This window comes from Equus quagga, chromosome 16, assembly GCF_021613505.1.
Source record: "Equus quagga isolate Etosha38 chromosome 16, UCLA_HA_Equagga_1.0, whole genome shotgun sequence".
Lineage (NCBI taxonomy): Eukaryota > Metazoa > Chordata > Mammalia > Perissodactyla > Equidae > Equus > Equus quagga.
In genome coordinates, this window is record NC_060282.1 from 52,950,636 (window position 1) to 52,966,763 (window position 16,128).

Consider the following 16,128-nt stretch of genomic DNA (forward strand, 5'->3'; position numbering starts at 1 on the left):
CTTTAAAGAACAAATTTACTGACCTTTTAATGACTTTGAACTTGCTGACCTCTGAATCACCAAAAAATGATGGTGATTATAGGCATACTGGAAGGGATTTATAATGTATACCCTGGGAGGGTCCAGAGAATACTCCCTTTACCAAGGCTTTGAGAAATACAATCTCAAACGCTCTGTAGTAGTGCTCTATAGGACAAGGGATGCAGAAGGAGATACAACCAGTAAAATTCAATGAATTTAATGGAAATAATAGGAACAGGAATCTAGAGTGGTAATAGCACTTAACCAGAGACATGACATGGTGCCATTACAGGCAACAGAGCCAGAGCAAACAGAAGGTTTGACCCAGAAAAAATTTTGGCAGTGGCTGTCCCTGATAAAGGCTTATTAAAACTTTTTAAAAAACTCAATATCCAGTGTTGAGAGATCTAACTTAAATCAAGAGAATCACAATCCCTCACCCAATTCCAAGACCTGAGTCAGTATACTTTCTAGCCTTCACCAAAGGGACCTGTGGCCATTTTGCAGACTGTGTGTGTATTCAGGGAAGGTAACTAACCAACTTTTTGCGGATTACTGAACACTGACTCTGAGGGGATTCTAATGCCACTGTGGTCCACCAGGAGATTATTGATAGTCAACTGATAAACTGACTTTGGGCCCAGTAGGTCCATCACCATAGGTAAGAAATATATCCTTACATCCAGAATCTCAGTGGAACAGACATAAAAGCAACTGTGAGGAATCCCTGTTGGTCCTTTTACCATGGAATGAATACTTATGGTAGAAAGAGCCAAGTGAAATCCCTCAAACTATCTCTCACTCCAAATGACACAGGGGAGGAGATTTCTATCACATTCTTAATCAACTTAAATATGCGTCTGGTAGAAAACACATAAAAACAATCAATGAATTACCATAAATTTAATCAGGTAGTGACTCCAATAAAACTATTTCATCTACAACCTCTTTGCTGGAGCAAACCAACACGGTCATTACTACCTGACAAGTAGCTGATTTGATGATTTCTTCCTCCTCTATTCCTGTTAATACTGTATAGAGCAGGGGTCAACATTTTTTTTTTTTTTGCAAAGGAACAAAGAGTAAAAATGTTAGCCAGATGATCTCTGTCACAACTACTCAACTCTGCCAAAAGCAGCCACAGGTAATAGGTAAAGGAATGGCATCGCTGTATTCCCATGTAGCTGTATTTACAAAAAGAAGTGGTGGGCTGGATTCCCATGGGCCAGTTTGTCAACTCCTGGTACAGACTACAGTAAGCAGTTTGACTTCACCTACAGGGACAGCAATATACTTTCACTGTCTTACCTCTGGATTATATCTCTAGTCCTATGTTAAAATCTAGTTGGCAGGAATATTGGTGTTCTTGCTATTCCTCAAGACAGCACACTAATCCAGTACATTTATGGCAATATGCCTCTTAGACGTAGTAAATAGGAAGTAACAACAACCTGAGCTACCAGGGCAAGAAACATGAGTGCAAGAAGGTGAGCAATAAAGCCCAAGAAAATTCAGGAGCATGTCAGCACAGTAAAATTTCTAAGTATCCAGTGGTCTGGGCATGTGAGATGTCCCCTCTAAGGTGAAGGGACAAGCTAATGCTAGGGGAGCATCGCTGAATAATGGAGGCAATATACAGTACATTTGGGTATGCTGCTGACTCATTTACCAAATAACTTTTTAAGGTTGCTTGTTCTTAAGGCCCAGAGCCAGAGACTCTCTTGCAAGAGGGGAACACAAACGTGCAAGTTGCTCTGCTATTTGGGTCAGAGTTCCCAGCAGATGCCTGAAGTGTATGTAGCAGAAATGGATACTGTATGAAGCTTTGGCAAGTCCTAAAGGAGAATCACAGCTGAGACCCTTAGGATTTTGAAGCAGATAACTTTTCCTTTTGTAAGATAGCTGTGGCTTGCTATTAGGCCTATAAAGAGAATGAAAGAGTGAATGGTCTCACAAGTTACCATGTGACCCGAGGCTGCCCATCATAAAGTGGAAATTGTCCTAATCCATCAAGCCAGGAAGTCAGTTACAAGAGGTTCAGGTTCCCAAGGTACTTACTCCTGCTAGATTGCTTCCTTTTTCTCCATCACAACTTTGGCATTCACTAAGAGGGGAAAAAGCTTGCAGGCCTGGTTTCCTGATGATTCTGCACAATATGCTGACACTATTCAGAAGCACAGTTGAAGTATTAGAGCCCCACTGAGGGACTTGGAAGAAACTAGATTAAAATCCAGTGACAAGGAAATTTGTGGAAGAGAAATAAAGGCGAGTCTCTCAAAAATGGGCACAAAGTATGAGGATATATAAGTTCTCTGAGTATACATGTCCCACTGTGAGGAACATCTTAATCATCAGATGGGCAAGCTGAACATTCTGTGAATATCCAGTCAACTTCTTCCCCCAGCCACACCAGTCCTGTTCAAAAGGCTAACGAACAAACTGTTCATAGAGGCAGGGAGTGCAGGCTCAGGTGTATAGATTTCTATACATCCAGTAACTAACACTGAGCCCCTCATATTGCTGTGCTTCTTTGGGTGACCAGCCAGCCACTTGGTGGCAGATTGATTATACTGAACCACTAATATCATGAAAGGACAATAACGTGTCCTCACAAGAACTGTCCATTATTCTCCATATATATTTACCTTCCATGTCCACAATATTTCCGCAAAAACCACAATTCCTGAACTTACAAAATGCCTTATTCACTATTATGGTATTCCACTAGAATTGCCTCTGAATAAGGGATTTCATTTTACAGTGAAAGATAAGTAGCCACAGCCTCATACCCCATGGAAGTCACTGATCTTACCAAATATGCCAATCTCCAAAGCAGCTGGTCAGATACAACCATGGACCAATCTCCTGAAAACTCAGTTATGGTACCAGATGGCTGATATTCTGCATGGCTAGAGTAAATGCAACAGATGCTCTAAACCAGACACCACTTTGTGAGACAAATTCTCCCATAATTAAAATACACAGGTTGGAGAACGAAGGACAGAAATTGGAATAACTACTCTATTACCTCAATGAGCCATTAACAAAAGTTTTCCTTCCTGTCCCTACAATTTTGGGCCATGTGATGTAGGGAGCTGACTTAGTTCCCGAAAAAGGAATTCCCTTTACTAGGAGACACAACCAAGGTCTTACTGAACTGGAAGCTTAATACCACCTGGCTACTTAGGGTTCCTCATGCCACTGAACCAATATACAAAGAAGGAGGGCTGCTGTATGTATTGATAAGACTGAACGTAATTACTAATGGGAAAGTTGTTCCTATATAATGAGAGCATGGAGGAATATTACTGGAAGTTAGCGGCTTTTCTAGGGTTTCTCTTGGCATTGTCACGTCCAGTGATAAAGAGTCAAATGAAAAACTACAGCAACTGCATTACAAGAAGGATCATTAATGGCAGTCTCTTCAGGTGAAGAAGTAAAATCGGCTGAGGTAACGTCTAAGGTGAAAAATGGAGTGGGCAATATAAGGAAGCTGTAAATACTCACTGGGGCTGCAAGGATAGTTATAGAAATAGACTATGATAATTAAGCCTGTACATATTAATTAATTTTTATCTTTATAACCCTTCTCCCATTCTTCTACTGTGTACTATGTGTTGTGATAATGGTAGTTAACCCTATATTTCAGCATTTAACCTACAGAATATCAAAGAAAGACTGTGTCTGCACAGAAAGATGAATGAACATCAATACGTTCACTCTAGAATGGCTAGAATGACATAAGTTTGAGTCTCCCCTTTTGAAGAGAGGGTGAGGCTATCTGAGGTGATGTGAGGAATATAAGCTGAATCATGTTAGACAGAAATATGGCATCAGAAGGTTCTTTATTTGGAAGTTCAATAGGGGTAAAAGACATTATGTAGGACTGCTGAGTTTAAAACGGGGTGCACAGGGTTGGACTGTCTGCTGTCATCTTGCCATTGTTCTCACCCCTCTTCTAGAATCTCATTAGCACTGTAATGCAGAGATTCTATATTTCCCCGAATCCCCTTTATAAAGTCAAGTTTGCCAATGAAAACAACATGCAAAATTTGGATAGAAAAGCAGCCCTGGCTTACTCTCCAGAGGCCAGATGAGGTTTCACAGTAGCTTCCTGTCAATTAACCATTTCATGCAGACTGAGCACATCACTGGGGCTTTGAAGAAACTCTTGAGTGTTGCAGCAGCTTCCCAGTGAGCCATGGAAAAACAACAGCTTTGGTGGGTGCTTTGGTGTCTGTTTTCCTGAAATTTCACTTAGAGCTTTCCTGGCCTTCAGCAGTGACTCCCTTGACCTTAGCTGCCCTTAGCTCTGTCAACATTGGTGCAGGCCCTAATTCCTATATTAAACCCCCTAATGCCCCCAGAATACATAAAGAGTTTTTGTTTTCAAAACAGAGGGGGAGGTTGAACTGTACACCAATATATGAATATTACATAACAGAATCAATCACAAGAGACTGTAAAAGTCATAAGGCAAAAAATGGAGGTTAAAATATATAATGTATACATACCTATAAAAATATTCACTTGGAAGAATTAATGATAGAACTGATAATGTTCTAGAAATTGTTTATTAGGTCACAAAGCCCTTTAATATTTTAACAGTAAAAGTATTGAAGATCATTTTTTCTGATCAAAAGGCAGTAACATCAGACAGTAACAATAAAAATGAAAAAAAATCCACCAATGTAAAAAACTTGGAACTTAAAAACATCTTTTGAACTACAGAGGAAATACCTAAAATTGTCACATCAAGACAATAACAATGAAAACTAGATAGCCCCAATCTAGGATTAGCCTTGCTCTTCTCAAAGAAAACTGTTACCTTTTACACATACATACACAATTTAAAAAAATGAAAATCAGTAATTTTCAACTGAAGAATTAAGGGGAAAAAAACTTCAAATAAACCAAAAGAAAGAAATTTATGAAATAAAAAAGGCAAAAGAAGTTCCTAAAAACATTTGAAATTTAAAAGAAAATCAATTCTCTCAAAATCTAAAATACTGATCCATTTTTAAAAGCCACTAATGGATTTATGTAGTCTATTATTTTTAAATTGTTTCTAAGAAACTTTCATTATTTTAAAAGTAAAAGTTTTCACTTCATAGAAATATCTCAATTCACCTAAGATAAATGAGTAAATCAAGGTACTATGATTATACAATTAAAATTTGAATCACCAATATTTTAACTTTATAATTAGTCTAAAGTTAATTCTTACCTTTTTGCTATTTGATTCTCAAGATGTTTAACCTTTTCTAATAACTCTTTCTCAACAGCTTCTCTCTCCAATTTAAATTCTTTTAGGGCAGCCTGAATAGCTTCTTCTTTTTCACAATTAAGCTTCTGAATTAACTGTTCTCTGTCCTGTTCCCAGCTCAAGACACATTTCTCTTTATCTTTCTCAAGTTTCTGGATAATAGCTTCGTACTTCTCTTCTTGTTGAGTGATTTTTTCATCTTTTTGTTTTTCAAGAGCACTCAATTCTGAGTCTAATTTACTCTGCAGTTCAACTATTTCTCTTTTCAGTTTTTTTTCTATTTCAAATGCTTGGTGATGCAATGATGTTACTTTGTTTAATTCAGCTTTAAGCATATTAGATTCTTCTTCATGTCTACTAATTAACTCTGAAATGCACTGATCTTTTTCAATTGTCATTAAAGTTCTTAGCTCTGCCAAACCCACCTGATAATTTTCATTATTATCCTGAATCTTTTGGTTTAGATTACTTATCTCTGTTCTCAAATTTTCTGTCTCTTGTTCAAGGAGAGATTTTAAGGTTTCCTTCTGTTGGGCTCTGCTTTCTTCAAGCAAAATTTTTATTTCATCAGTTTCTGCTTCCTTCAGTGCAAGTTCAACCTCTAACTTACATCTCATGTCTGACAAATCAGAAACCTTGAGTTTTAATTCCTGTAGCTGTTGTTCTTTTTCCTGGATAACTGTGGCATGAGACTCTTGTATCTGATCAATTCTTTGTTGATTTTCCTTTTTTAATTTCTCCAAAGAAATTCTGTGGTCTGTCATAACTTTCTCAAACTCCTGTGTGTGCCTGACATGAAGAGTGTCCTCTAATTCCTTTAGATGACTTTGCTCTAAGCAATGAAGTTCTGCCCTCAATAACTGGATCCTCTCATCATTTTCAACATGGAGCTTTCTCAAGTCTTCTAACACTACCTCTCGTGATTGTTTCAGTTCTTTAATTTCACAATTTTGACTGTGCATAATATTTTCCATCTCTAACAACTTCTGATCCTTTTCATTCTGCAGGCAGATGACAGCTTCTTTTTCATGTTTAACCAAAGCAAATTCATTATCTTTATTTTGTAAAACCTCCTCAAGGCATACTAAGTCTCCTTTCAGCTTTTTGATTTTGTTTTCATTTTCTTCACTCTCCTTTGTTAGTGCATCGAGTTTCCCTTCATATTCACTTTTTAAAGACTGTAGTTCTTTTTGATGTTTTTCATTTAGTGTTATTTCCAAAGAATATTTTACTTTTTCAATAATGTTTCTTATTTCTACTGCTGTACATTTTAAAGAGTTTGAGAAGTCACACTGTTCTTTTTGTACAAATGTTCTGAAGTGGCAAAGGTCTTCCTTGATGGTTTGTATACTGAAGTGCGAGTCTTGGGCAACAGCTCTACATTTTTCCAATTGGACATTTAGAGACGCATGATCTCCTGAGTCCTCTTTACCACAAATATTTGTATCCTGCATACGTCTACTGTCTATTGCATTGATAACTGAGGAATAAAGTGATTCTACCATCATTTCTGGACTTTGAGGATCACTTATAGGATTAGGAGATGATAAATTTTCTTCTATTACAAACTCATTCACAGCAGACATAAAATCTGATTCAGGACTTTCTGCCAATGAATCCAAATCTAAGGAAACTTGGTGAATAGTCTGTTCTATATTTGGATGGGGGATAGTTTCAAAATCAAACGTATGTGCATCAATGCTATCTGGAGATAACTCTTCTAAGGGACACACTGCAGGACATAAGGGATCCTGAACAGTGAGTGGAGGAGGAGTTCTCGGTGAGGTAGTAGTTGTAATTCCTGTTGCACTTTCTATTCTTGGTGAGGAAGCTGACTGTGGGGATGTCTGACTCATGGATGCCTGAAAAAGAGAGAGACAGGCTTACAGAGCTGTGACAACATAAACGTTTTACACTAATGAAGCAAACCATCTAAAAACTTAATTTGCCTTTTGTTCACTCAGTAGATCTGTAATAGTCTGTGACATTTCATCCAAACTTTGTGCTGCTTTTACCAAATTATGTAGAGCAAGTACATGCTGGTGTAGAGGTTCAAAGTCACAAAGTAAGGGAACCCTGAAATGGAATGCAATCAAGTTAGATTTCTGATTTCTTAATGATGATAGGTAACTACAAGCAAATATTTTAGTCTAAGTCAAAAATAACTATGGCATTATCATACTTTCAATCAATACCAGGAATAGTTTAGAAGCCTAAGACATAATCATTCAAGTGATAAATAAGAAATCTCCCACAGTATGCAAAGTCAGAGTAACTAATAGAAAAAAATTAACTGCATGTAGAGCACTAATTTCCTTCTACTTTGTCTTCATTTTCTGATTATTCTTACATTCCCCAGAAATTTTCTAAAACAGCCATAGGAGAGCCAGTCTATCATAAAATATTTCTCTATTTTGGCATCTCCTAAGAATACTGGTGCTATTTTCCATAACTCCAGAATAAGGAAAACCTTAAGGCTATAACTAAAGTTAAAAATACTAAAGATATTTACCTGAGGAATGGCTGAACTTCTGAAGGACAAAATGATTGCAGAAACTGTAAATCTTTTAATGAAATATCTGGAAGTTCACAGTCAAACTTTCGAGGCTTTTGTGTCTACAAAAAAAGTAATTTACCAAAAAATATACTGGATAAATTTATAAAAGGTTTCTTACTATAGTCAAATTCAATAGAGCAAATAAGAAAAGTGTTTCAAATGATCTACTCATGTGTACGAAAAAGAATAAAATAAAACAAAGGATTATTCAACGACAACATGGTATACTATTTTCTTGAGTCTTAAAATAATGGGGACACATAAGCTGTTGGTGATCAACCGATGTGCTTGTTCCTCCCCTCTGTTCATCAGAATTCTAATATTCCTATCAACATTAAAGGAACCCATTTGTTTCACTAGTACATATGGCTATTCCGCAATTTTTCCTTGATTTATAGCATGATCATGAAGATCTCTCCAGCCTTAACCCTGTATCTATTTCTATCACCTATTAGCATGCCTTGTTTTAACAGAGTAAAAATCGTTTTGTCCTATGTAACATTTATTTCCTTATCCTTTACTTGACCTTTCCATTACATATTTTCTGAATTACAAACTATTAGTCAATTTCAAGCTTCCCTAAAAAAAAATTATCTGGTGAGTTCTACCATTTCTTTATAATATTATCAAGAAATATTACCTTTTAAAATAACTCCAACTGTTTCAATCATTACTTAAGCAGATTTAGAGATGTCAAGATGCTCTTCATTAAACAGGGTTCCCAAATAAATGAGTGTGGGAAACTGTCTAATACATCACTGATTCTTAGATATTCAAAAATACATATATTTAAAGCCCTAAGAAATCCTGCAGTACAGAAACATGTTTAGCAGCTAAGCAATATGTCTGAGGAGAAGAAAAAAAAACTATAGCATTTCCCAAACTTCTTTGACCCTGGAACCGATTTTCTCATGTAATAAAATTAATGGTCCCCAGATAATCTTGGCTTAGAAATATACTAAACTTATTTTTCACTGTTTCAATGGAGACCACCTGAAGAGTCACTCTATTCTGATTTGTCACAACATGAATGAAAGCAAGCGTGGTAGAGGGGAGTGGGGAGAGTTAACAGAATGAAAAAGGGAAGGGGCAGGGAGGGGAGAAAACAGGAAGAAAAGGAGGAGCAGGGAGAGGGAGGGAAAGAGGAAGGGGAAAGGTAAAGAAAGAGGAAGAGGAGGAGGGGAAGGAGAAAGACAAAATATGAGTAAGAGAATCTATTCCCACCAATCTTAAAAGTGTAGTATGACTTATCCTCCTGTGTTATGAAGATTCTTAATCAAAAACTGACATATTTTAAAACTTTACGACAACTGGCTTTTAAAGCCTAAAACACTTTTATCTACTAAAAAAATATTTCTGTTTCTAATAACTATCTCTATGTCTGAAATAAAGGTTTGAATATGTACAGAATTTAGTCATGGTTAGAAAATAAATACATACACAAAAGGATGGGGGCCAGGAGTCCAGTCCCCTAAACAGACGATTTCTTAAAAAAGACTTCCCTGTGTAAAGAAAGTAACAATATGGTTATTTTACAATTTTATTTAAGATAAAACAAAAACCCATTTTTCTTTTTAATTTGATAATTCTTCATATTTAAAATTTAACAATGGATTCAATACTATAGACCTTAAAAGGAATGCTTCTCTTGCTAATTAATAGCACATACATGTTATATGATGCTACATTTGTATCTACAAAATGAAAACAGAATATTTTCCTTAAAAAATAAATTTAGGGGCTGGCCCGGTGGCGCAGCAGTTAAGTTCGCATGTTCCTCTTCGACGGCCCAGGGTTCGCCGATTCAGATCCCTGGTGCAGCCATGGCACCGCTTGGCAAGCCATGTTGTGGCAGGCATCCCACATATAAACTAGAGGAAGATGGGCACAGATGTTAGCTCAGGGCCAGTCTTCCCCAGCAGAAAGAGGAGGATTTGCACTAGATGTTAGCTCAGGGCTAATCTTCCTCAAAAAATAAATAAATAAAATAAAATACATTAAAAAAAATAAATTTAAGTTATTAATGAAGAACACTTACTAAATAATTTCCCAAAGGATTCCCTTTTTGACTTTTCAGCTTCATATAATCGCTTTCCATCTTTGACTAAAGCACCAGCCCACTAAAAGGAGGAAAGCTTCTGTTAATATCACATACCAATCATTAAGGCTCATACATAATTAAAATAGAATTCAACTTGCATACCTCCCTGTAGTGTTTTATGAACATTTTTCTCCTTACAACCTCAACAACAGCTAAGCAGTACATCTGAGGAACTGTACTAAGAGCTTCAACAATTTTGACTCTTTCTAAGAGCTCTATTACGAGGCGCAGCAAAGCTTGTAATTTCTCTCCATCTTGATCAGCATGAAGCATTACAAAGCAACACCACCTATAGAATGAAATCAAGACAAACTGTATAAAAATAATCTAATGCCAAGTTAATCAACCAATCAAGTATTTCAATATAGTGATTAGAGAAAATTACTCCGTCACTTGGAAGAAATAAAAACAGTCAACTCTAAACACCCTAAATTAGATATAATAGAATCACTTACTTTAGTCTGACATGTAGGTTATTTGCTAGTTCTTGTTTGGCAGTGGTACACTTCTGTTTAATATCCAACAGCTTTCTATGATTTTGCAACATAATCATCAACTGATTTGCATGACTCAGGCACAAATCAGGTAACACAGATGCATCCTTCAAGTTTTCAGCTCTCATCTGATTAGCTAAAAATCCCTTTGAGAGAAAACATTTTAAAGGATATTAACTTTGTTTCATGAAAGACATGAACATTCATTTAAGAGGAAAATCTTCATGTTAAACATGAACCGTTCTACTCTGAAACTAAATTTTAAAATTTCCCACTTTTCTGAATGTAGTAGATGTGTTCGTAACAAAAGATTCAGAGTTTTTAAGAAATCTGTGCTCATCTAATTCTGTTCCATTTTCAGGCTAGAAAAAAAATGAAAGCTAGGAAGATAAAGTAACTTATCAAAGAACACATTTCATGGCCAAACTAGAACTAGAACCTATGTATCTACCTTCTTACTATATGATGGGTTAGTCAGAGCGTGACATTAAATTAAACATGGTCAACGATTTTAAGCCTTGAAAATTAATAAGTGATTCAATCTAACCGATGATATTCAATAGTATATTGTATATGTCCTCCCTGTCAAAAAAACAATCAACTGACTTTGCACTATGTTTTGAAAAGTCATTCTTCTCTCTAGCATTTCTGGACTATATTTTTTCCACTGATCTGGGCTTTATCTTTAGCACAATGACTGAATTGTGTAACTTTACAGTACATTTTATTATTTCATAGAAAAAATTATTAGACTTTTTTTTGAAAGAAGAAAATCAATTTAATGAGGGAATAAAGGATTCTTTTTAATAGGAACTTATTAATAGAAAAAGCAGACAGAAGGTAGTTGCTTCATTTACATTTCATTAACTTCTAAGACTCTGCGTAGTATGTCAGAATTTTTGAAATTTTGTTTTTCTTTGTTTATTGTTTTGGTTTCCTTTTAAAATTTTTTCTACTTTTTTTATTGTGGTAACACTGATTTATAATATTCTATAAATTTCAGGTGTACATTGATATATATTTCAATTTCTGTGTAGATTACATCATGTTCACCACTCAAAGACTAATTATAATCTATCACCACACACATGTGCTTAATCACCCCTCTTTTCGCCCTCTTCCCTCCCCACTTGCCCTCTGGTAACCACCACTCCAATCTCTGTCTCTATGTGATTGTTCTTATTGTTAGACTTTTTCCTTAGCTATCTTTACTCATTTATTTTCATAGGTGAACTTCGCATCTTTTTGTTAAATAGGGATTGTGTTTAGTCTATAAATTAATTTAGACATATGTACCATATTCAAAATAGTCGTCTTTAGTTCACACAACCAGCCAAACAAGAACTCAACAGCAAAAACTTAAAAGTCCAAAGACATCTTGATGAGATTATTACTAAGATTTTATTTATAGGCTTTTTTTCCTACTCTATTTACTAAATTAGTTAATATGTTATAGAAGTTTTAAGATTTGCACATCCATCTGACTGCCATACTTGCTAGTGTGAATAATTATCCTTCTGGGACTCTGGCTAGCATATGACAAGCAAAGGACAACAAGTCCATCTTCCTACTTTCTGGTAGCTTGCTCTCTCTCTTTTCTATTTCATGTTTCATGCTTTTCTAAATATCATGAAAATATATATAATATATAAATGTCATTTAACACTATTTTTTTTTCTTTTGCTGAGGAAGATTCACCCTGAGCTAACATCTATGCCAATCTTCCCTTATTTTGTATGTGGGTTGCTGCCTCAGCATGGCCGCCGACGAGTGGTGTAGGTCCACTCCCAGGAACCAAACCCAGGCCGCTGAAGCAGAGCGTGCTGAACTTAACCACTAGGCCACAGGTCCAGCCCAAGTACTAATATTTCTAACATGTAAATAAGGTTTGATAGCTACATGATTTACAAGTTTAAAAGAAAAATTACATAGCAGAATGAGCAAAGAGATTGAGAGCAAAGCGTAAACTATACCATATCCTAATTCTAAATTTTGCTATATTATCTAATAAGAATTCAATAATCATGGCAATATTCTAAGGAAATGTTTAACTACTTGCTAGTTACTACAGTACTCAAAACTCCCCTCAAGATGCATTCCATAAACTTCTGGTTTAGGAAGAAGATTCCCCATTATTTTACTTTGCTGATAATCCTTAAGGATAAGAAGATGACTAGAGAAACAACACACTGAATAAATTTTCAGGGCTCCAATGTTACAAACCTTCATAGGTTTGGTGAAGTTTCTCTGCCAGACCAGGTAGACCCATCTACAAACATCCTCACAAATGTTGTGGTTTAAAAAAATTAATTTTCTAAAGCTGTCTCAACTGGTCTTTATCATATAAGATGTTCAGGTAATAAATCTCTTAGCATTATTTCTTTTCCCTGCTCTTTAATTAGGACTACTTAGAAGATTTCATCACTATGTAGCTAGAATGAACAACATAAAATTTTAAGTGTTTATGCAAGATTTAAAATCAACTCCCAAAACTGATTATCTGAATTTATCTACTTTCACTAAGCACATTCTGAAGGAAATATTGATAAGCAAAGAAAATATCTGCAATGGAGAAAAAAACTTAGCAGTAACAAACCTAACAGATTAGACATCTGTAAATAATAAAATGTGACAGACGCAGACCAAAGAGAAGTCCAACATTTCTCAAACTCAAGGCAACAGGAACCCAAACTCTCGTTCCATAAGGATTGATTTTATACTTACGAAGTGTCAGGAACTGTAGTAAGGCATTTTGGACAGAGCAGTGAGGAAGACAGACTAGAGGCCTGCCTTCCTGGAGCTTATATTCTAAGAGAGGAAACTGTATAAAAAACATGTAATTGTTCAAGTATAATTATGACACAGGGTTAAGTACAGTACACTAAGAGAAAATAAACCTGCTTTGATCAAGACTGCAAGATCAGAAAAAGCTGGTCTGCAGAAATGGTGTTTCTTAAAATCTCCTGGCAGCCAAACACAAAGATATAGGAGTGAAAAGGTACTAAGTTTTCACTAGTTACTACCTAACTTCAACAGGTTATCCCTCCCCCCACCCCCCCCATCTCTCATGAACACATGGAGAACTATCTTATTATATCCAATTTCTCTCACAGCCAGAGCCATTCGGGCAAGCCCAGCTGAAATCCATTTACCTTAGGGCCAACTCCCAATATGTAATGAGGTAATTAAGATGATTTCTACATACACTCATATTAAGAAGTACACAGGTGTATCAAGAAATATTCACTGAAGAATAATTAAATGAGTATTTAACTGCCTTTCAAGGTCTAAAAGGACTATACTACTTCAGGTATCAAAATCAAAGAAAGAAAAATATTTCTAATAAGTAAGAATATTATCTCTGGTTAGGATGACGTGTTCTAAAAGCTAAATTTTATGAGCTACTACTACAGTTTAAAACATTAGCAAAAGCTACAAATATATTAGGGAGAAAGAACATGTTTAGACAGAGTACTTTTATGATCACAAGACATCAAAAATTAGTTTTTTAATTTCCACAGGAATAGTATAGGAGATTTCCATTGAATTTTACTTCAGTTTGGGTTCAAGAAGGTTTAAGGCTCAGTTCTGGAAAGCAAACAAGGAAGGCTCAACTTGGAAAGAAATCATTCTTCTATTATTCTGATAAAATAAAAAAATAATACTATTACCCCCTTCATCACAGCAACTACACTCCCAGAAAAATGACTTCTCCTTGTATGACAAAACTCCACGCGCTGAATCCAATGTGGATTTTGAGGATAACATCCGCAAGAGACTTTTTAAAAACTACAATCAAATGTAAAGCCATTCGATGTAGCCTGAGTGTAGTAGAAATATAAGCAATATGTTTTAAAAACCAAGGGACTTGCAGTAGCAAAGAGAGAAAACAGATTTTTCTAAGATAAGAGAATGGGAAGTCCTGGTTTATTCAATCTGAAAAACAGTTATAAAGAAATCTGGAGATTTTAAAGGAAATAATGGGTTCACAAAATTAAATATGAAAAAATAACTAATATATTTGACTAAATCAAAATTAAAAGTTTCTGTACAACAATATATATAAACTGTCAACAAAGAGACAGCATATGTGTTATTTATAATAAAGGATTATCCAGATTATATATAATAAATTCCTACAAAAACATTAGGAGAAAGAAAATTTGGCAAATGACAATTCAGAGGAAATACGTGGCAAACAATGATAAAAAGAAAATTGCTCTTCTCATTAATTACTGGGAGTGTTGATTGATTTTTCCTTTATGGAGGGTAGTATAACACTGTTAATTAATATTTAAAATGCACAAACAGCTAGTCCAGCAATTCCGTTATTGGAGATTGTACCTAAGGAAAATAGTAGAATAATGCATGTAACGATAGATGTATTGGGATATTAAAATAAGGTTTGTAATAACGAAAAATGGAAACCTAAATGACCATCAAAAGAAGTATGGTTAAATAAATTATGTTTGATTCATTCTATGGAGGGTTAAGAAAGAATGACATAGAAGAAGAAGCAAAAGATCAGGAATTCAGAGTTCTGCCCCTAGTAACAGTAGACTGTAATGTAATGGTAACACAGACCAAGCTTCCTGTGGCATTAGTTATTGGAGATCTAAGGAAGCAGGGAAGGAGCCAGGATATAGGAGGAAACCTAGAAAGGGAACTGAGATGACTGGCAATGCTTTGACCTAGAGACAACTGCTGATTTCTGAAGAGGATCCCAAAACTAAGAATAAGATGAGCAATCCTTCTGATATTCCCATGAAGCCAGGAAATAAAAAATTGGAGATGAGTGCCAGGCAAGGTAAATAACAATGGAACACACTTCGCACTAGTGTGCCAAAAAGCTACAGCCTAGGATATAAGAATCTACAAAAGTAGACTGGCTGTCACAAGGACTGGATGACCAACTTCCAATCACCTAAGCCCCTGAAACTCGACTAAGGTGATCTAAGATTGTAAATGCCCCTACCATATAACAAAAGCAAACAAATTTTCTCTAGAAGAAAATGTATCCTAGGATTCATATTTCTCTGATTTTTCTTATCAAAAATAATCAGACACATGAAAAGGCAAGATCATGTGAATTAAAACTATAAGAAACAAAATATACACAGACACACAGACATAGATAATGGAGTTAACAGACATAGACTTATTACTATATGCTTAATGTGATTAAAGAGATGATGAATAAGATGAATATCTCGGTAGATAACTTGAAACTATATAAACAAAAGAACGAAATTGAAATTGTAGAGCTAAAAAATAAAGAACAAAAATAACACATCAATAAATCGGTTCAACAAAAGCTATTCACAGCTGAAAAAGGAATTAGCCTGAACTGTTGGATCAAAAGAAAACATCTAGAATGAAGCACAGAAAGATATAATGACAGAAAATATAGGAAACAAGGGTAAAAGGAAAAGACAAAGTAAAAGGTCTAATATATGTGTAATTGGAATCAAAGAAGGAGAAGTTGGAGAGTAAGACAAAGACAAGATCTGAAGAGAAGTTGATTGGGAATTTTCCCAAATGATATTAAGTCATTAAATCACAGGTTCAAGCAGTACTACAAGCCTAATACAGGACAAACACAAAGAAAGCCACACCTTGTCATATCATAGTAAAACTACTAAAAACTAAACCAAAGTCAAATTGCTAAAAGTAAACTGCAGAGCCTAGA

At 35.4% G+C, this 16,128-nt stretch overlaps 1 protein-coding gene across 4 annotated transcripts in view; it reads right to left on the bottom strand.

Annotated features, from left to right (window-relative positions):
• RB1CC1 (RB1 inducible coiled-coil 1) overlaps positions 1-16,128 on the bottom strand; it is a 90,111-nt gene that overhangs the window by 32,116 nt on the left and 41,867 nt on the right. For all 4 annotated transcript variants that reach the window (XM_046641706.1, XM_046641703.1, XM_046641704.1 and 1 more), the window contains 7 exons: positions 10,401-10,585; positions 10,048-10,234; positions 9,883-9,964; positions 9,285-9,346; positions 7,800-7,903; positions 7,237-7,363; positions 5,249-7,149 (listed from right to left, as the gene is read on the bottom strand). In XM_046641706.1, the coding sequence (XP_046497662.1) occupies positions 5,249-7,149; positions 7,237-7,363; positions 7,800-7,903; positions 9,285-9,346; positions 9,883-9,964; positions 10,048-10,234; positions 10,401-10,585 (2,648 nt within the window). The remainder of the gene's footprint in view (positions 1-5,248; positions 7,150-7,236; positions 7,364-7,799; positions 7,904-9,284; positions 9,347-9,882; positions 9,965-10,047; positions 10,235-10,400; positions 10,586-16,128) is intronic.